At 39.1% G+C, this 4,193-nt stretch overlaps 1 protein-coding gene across 4 annotated transcripts in view; it reads right to left on the reverse strand.

Annotated features, from left to right (window-relative positions):
- The window catches only part of LOC137993165 (zinc finger FYVE domain-containing protein 16-like), a 29,510-nt gene extending 26,148 nt beyond the window's left edge, over window positions 1–3,362 (reverse strand). Inside the window, exons 1-2 of one of the 4 annotated variants that reach the window (XR_011121820.1) lie at window positions 3,219–3,362; window positions 123–2,459 (exon numbers count right to left, since the gene is read on the reverse strand). Coding sequence is in view for 1 of the 4 variants with exons in the window: in XM_068838860.1 (XP_068694961.1) it covers window positions 123–2,390 (2,268 nt within the window). In the remaining 3 variants the exon portion in view is untranslated. The remainder of the gene's footprint in view (window positions 1–122; window positions 2,460–3,218) is intronic. The other 3 variants (XR_011121821.1, XR_011121819.1, XM_068838860.1) reach the window with 3 other exon arrangements.
- Window positions 3,363–4,193: the final 831 nt, after the last annotated feature.

Consider the following 4,193-nt stretch of genomic DNA (forward strand, 5'->3'; position numbering starts at 1 on the left):
ACACAGTACCTCCATGAAATAGATTGTGACCATGCATTATTATAATAAACAAGACAATTGCAAAATTAATAATTATACTCTCTTTCAAATGAAATTACCTAAGCTTATGGAAATGAACTTACCACTTTCAGTACTCTTTTATTATGGACTGACTGGGTTCCTTCATTCAAATTTCTATCATGTTGAATAGGCACTTCCTTAACTTGGGTTGTGTGTATGGGCTCTTGTGCAACTGAAGTTGCTAATTCAACAGAGCTGGTTGGAGTGTCAGTATATGTAGTCTCAATTAGAGTAACCATGGATTCGCTGGAAAGTCGATGCCTGGGAGACCTGTTTGGTGGTTGACTTATGACAGGAGAATGCACATCTGCAGCAACAACTACTTCATTTTCTTCCTCAGAAACGCATTGATCTTGTCTTTTTCCATGTTTCTTAGGTGTCAAATCAGGGGTAAATGGGTTTCTTGATTGGACAGAATGAGCAGGTTCCTGATTACCTTTGAGTTGCTTAGGTCTTGCACCCTGAGGCGACACGCTCAGTGAAGTAGGAGGTCCAAACAATGACTGCTGGAGTACTTTATCCAGACCCAAGCTTGTCACATCATCGACTTTGACATCACCATTCCCTCTGTCCATTGCTTCCAAGTCTCTTGCAAAAGGATTTGTATTTGGTAAACTTATGCTTGGAAACGTCAAGGAGGTTGCTGTCTTTTCACTGCTTGATACTGCAAGGCCTTCTTTGACAGCAGAGAATGCCTTATCAAGCTCTGATGGAGGCACCCACTCTGGCAAGCCTTCAGCTTTGTTTTCCTCCACTGGCAAGGCACTAGTAACTGCCACAACTGCATCTAAAGACCTTTTATTCCCATCCTGTTCATTAAATCCAGATAACCGAACTGAATTCAGTGAGGGAGGTACATCACCAAATCTTTGTCCATTCTGAAGCAAGAAATCTTTGGAATCACCCATAAAAGATGTCACAGAGCAAGTGCCATTAATCTGATCTAAGACAGCATCTTTGGTTGCATTGTCAACATCATGGGAGGCCAGAGGCAAAATTACTGGGACTTTTGATTTGTCTACATCCTTCTCCCCATGACAAGAACCTTCATTTTCCTTACATGGCAAGGAAGCCAATACAACAGGTTGAAGTACTAGGAAAGGTTGCTGTCCATGCATAACAATCTCTGGCTGGTAATAGAAAGGCATTCTTGATGATTCCTTGCCCTTTTTTGCCAGGATACTACTCAGGGCATCATGATCCAAAGATTCCTGATCTCCTACTGCTTGATCTCCCCGGAGGTTTTCATCAGATGACGTTTGAGTACCTGTTGATAACACTGAGAGCTTTCTTTCCAAGACTTGTGTATTTTCAGTGACTGTTTCTTGAGAGGTTTCCATGTTCAGCACTTCATTACTTCCATCAGAGGCAACAGTTTCACTATGCACAGTTTCCATCAGAGGTGTGACACTTTCCCCTTCATTGTTTCTTAAATCAATACTGTTTGCCTCTTCTGATTTTGCATTCAATGCTTCGGTTGATGCACCCATTCTATCAGACAATTCACTTGATATTGAAGAAACATCAGAATGCAATGATGATTGGGCATCCTCTGACGATGACTCGTAACCAACTGGGTTACATGAAGGATAAGTTCTATCAGTCTCTGTAGATTCTGAAAGAAGGTTTATGCGAGAGTGAAATTCAGTGGGGGGCACTTTTTCCATCAAGTTGCTCCCACCTTTTTCATCCAATGCGGGAAGTTCAGTTTCTAAGTGATCTTCACAATCATTGGCTTTCAGTGACAAAAGCTCTGGTAATTTTTCAGTTTCACTCACAATCAAATTTCCATCTCCACCACCTGTACCATTTTTGCCATTAACAGGTATTTGATTTGTTGATTCTTCTTTAAAAGATAGTTGATTCATAACTTCTTTGTCACCAGCAATATCAGTCAATTTCTCAGATTCAGTTAATGGTTCATCTGCTGTGGCATCAAAGTCCTTTTCACCAACTTCTGCTGAATTTACATCCTCCCTGGTCATTTCATTTCCATTTTTCTCAACTTCATTGCCACTTACACACGCTTGTGAGTTAACAGTTGTACAGTGCAACTGTTCAGTGGTGTTTTGCCCACCATTATCTGACACCACATGGCTCTCAGTTTCCAATGACGGTTTCTCATCAGCATTTGCCTTGCTTGATTTTGATAACAGCAATTCCAAAAGAGCTTTTGACTTTTGTGTGTCTTCTTCAGGTCCATTCTGCATGGCCATCACCAGCTTTCTTGCATGTTCAGCTGCTTCTGGGGAAAGATTCTGTGTTAAATTCTGGAGCAAGTCATCTGCTTGACAGCCCTGTGAAAATTCATTTAGAGATTGTTCTGCCATGGCTGTTGACTGTACTTGCCAAACACAACAAGTTGTATTGACTTTTTTAGTCTTCCAACATACTTATATCTAATAAAAAAGACAAAACAAATTCAAATCTACGTCATTTTAGTCAACACTCACAATTTGAAACACTGTTATTCAACTTTTTTAAAAAATATCAATTAAAAATAACAACATAAAGGTTATTTAACGATATAGAAATGTGGAAAACTGTATGCGGAAGTAACTTCATTTGTGAGTAAAGTTAATGATAGCCTAATATCTGGAGCGTAATCCTAAACTGCAACACTACCAAAAAAAGGCGACAGACAATAACAAATGAAAACATTGATGATAAATTCAAAACATTGACAGGAATACTCATTCAGTTGCTCATTTAGTTGTAAGCTTAAATCGTTAATGTCCACATTGTATATATCCGATTGATTTAAAGTCGATCGACTTAGTATTACTCCGTTACAGAAGAAAATTACTTATTCTCCCGAAAACGAGGGAAATATGCGTGTAACGAGGGAGGTCTATTACAGAGGCTTTAGCGCGTGAAAACGGAAAAATTGTACGCGATGCTTGCATAATTATAACCACCGTCTTTCCCAAAAAAAAATCATAAGTACATCATGATGCCGATAACAGTGGCCATCAAAATATAGAGGTTAACCAAACACGGAAACAGCCCTTAATTTTCTCGCAACTTGGTGGCTGTATTAATACTTTTAAAAGAATCGACATCATCAAAACAGATTTAACAAGAAGCAGCCTTTTCCTACGCAACTTTATGTCTTCTACTATGCAGTCCCAAAGAACATGTTTCATTAGGCTACCTACCCAAACACAATAAAAAGCTCTTTGGTAGGTAATAAAACATAAAAATACAGTTGATTACCAAAAGAACTTTGCAATATCATGGCCCTGGAACGACTACTTCTGACGGTCCGTCCGCCATGTTTTGATGTGCAGCATCGAGAGAACGGAGACTGAGGGTAGGGTAGGGTAGGGTAGGGTAGGGTAGGGGCTCTAAAATGCACAGTCCCCCACCCGTATTGAAGTGGTGAGGAAATTTTGAAATTAAAGTTGCTAAAAATTGTGAAACATTCCCTCTCAGATTTTCACCACTATGCCTATTTGTTACCAAAGAATTGGCGTTTCGTTGTTTAAAAACGTTCAAAGAAGTAAAACATAATGTTTTTCGAACAAAAAAATACTTAGGTACTATGAAGAATCGACATGGCTTCAAGTTGCTTTACTTCAAACCCAACACTGATTCAAGCCCCTGTATCTCAGCTTAAAGGTTTCTTTTTCCTTAGGCATGTATAACATGTTTTGTTCTTTCGGTTACTTTGTAGTTTAACTTAAAGCCTTCTTTTTTCACATGAATTATCTTTGTTCTCTGCTGATCACGGCCCATTTAAGCCCGTGGCCTTGGCTTTATCCAGTATATAGTACCTATTTTCTAATGTATGATGTGTTTAACATTTCACGATCATGAACACTGTTTTTTAAGACAATACAAAGAAAGAGCGCAATGGGCATAATACTTACCTTGAAACATTTATGTGCTCAAAATGAAAAATAGAGCTTCAGAAGTTTGAAAAGTGCCCAGTGAAATCGGGACAGGCCTACTCTGGGTTTCCGAGGATGAGGTGTAGGTTAAGGCCCGTTTCAAACGTCAAACTTTACATGTGCCGAATCTAATGCAAATGAGAATCAAAGTGCCACTGTCGTTACTCGTGGATATGAAAGTTACCGCGATTGTTTAAAATTGGCAGGCTGAAGTTTTCTTTATGCATTAGCATTGATAGT

This window comes from Montipora foliosa, chromosome 2 (assembly GCF_036669935.1).
Source record: "Montipora foliosa isolate CH-2021 chromosome 2, ASM3666993v2, whole genome shotgun sequence".
Lineage (NCBI taxonomy): Eukaryota > Metazoa > Cnidaria > Anthozoa > Scleractinia > Acroporidae > Montipora > Montipora foliosa.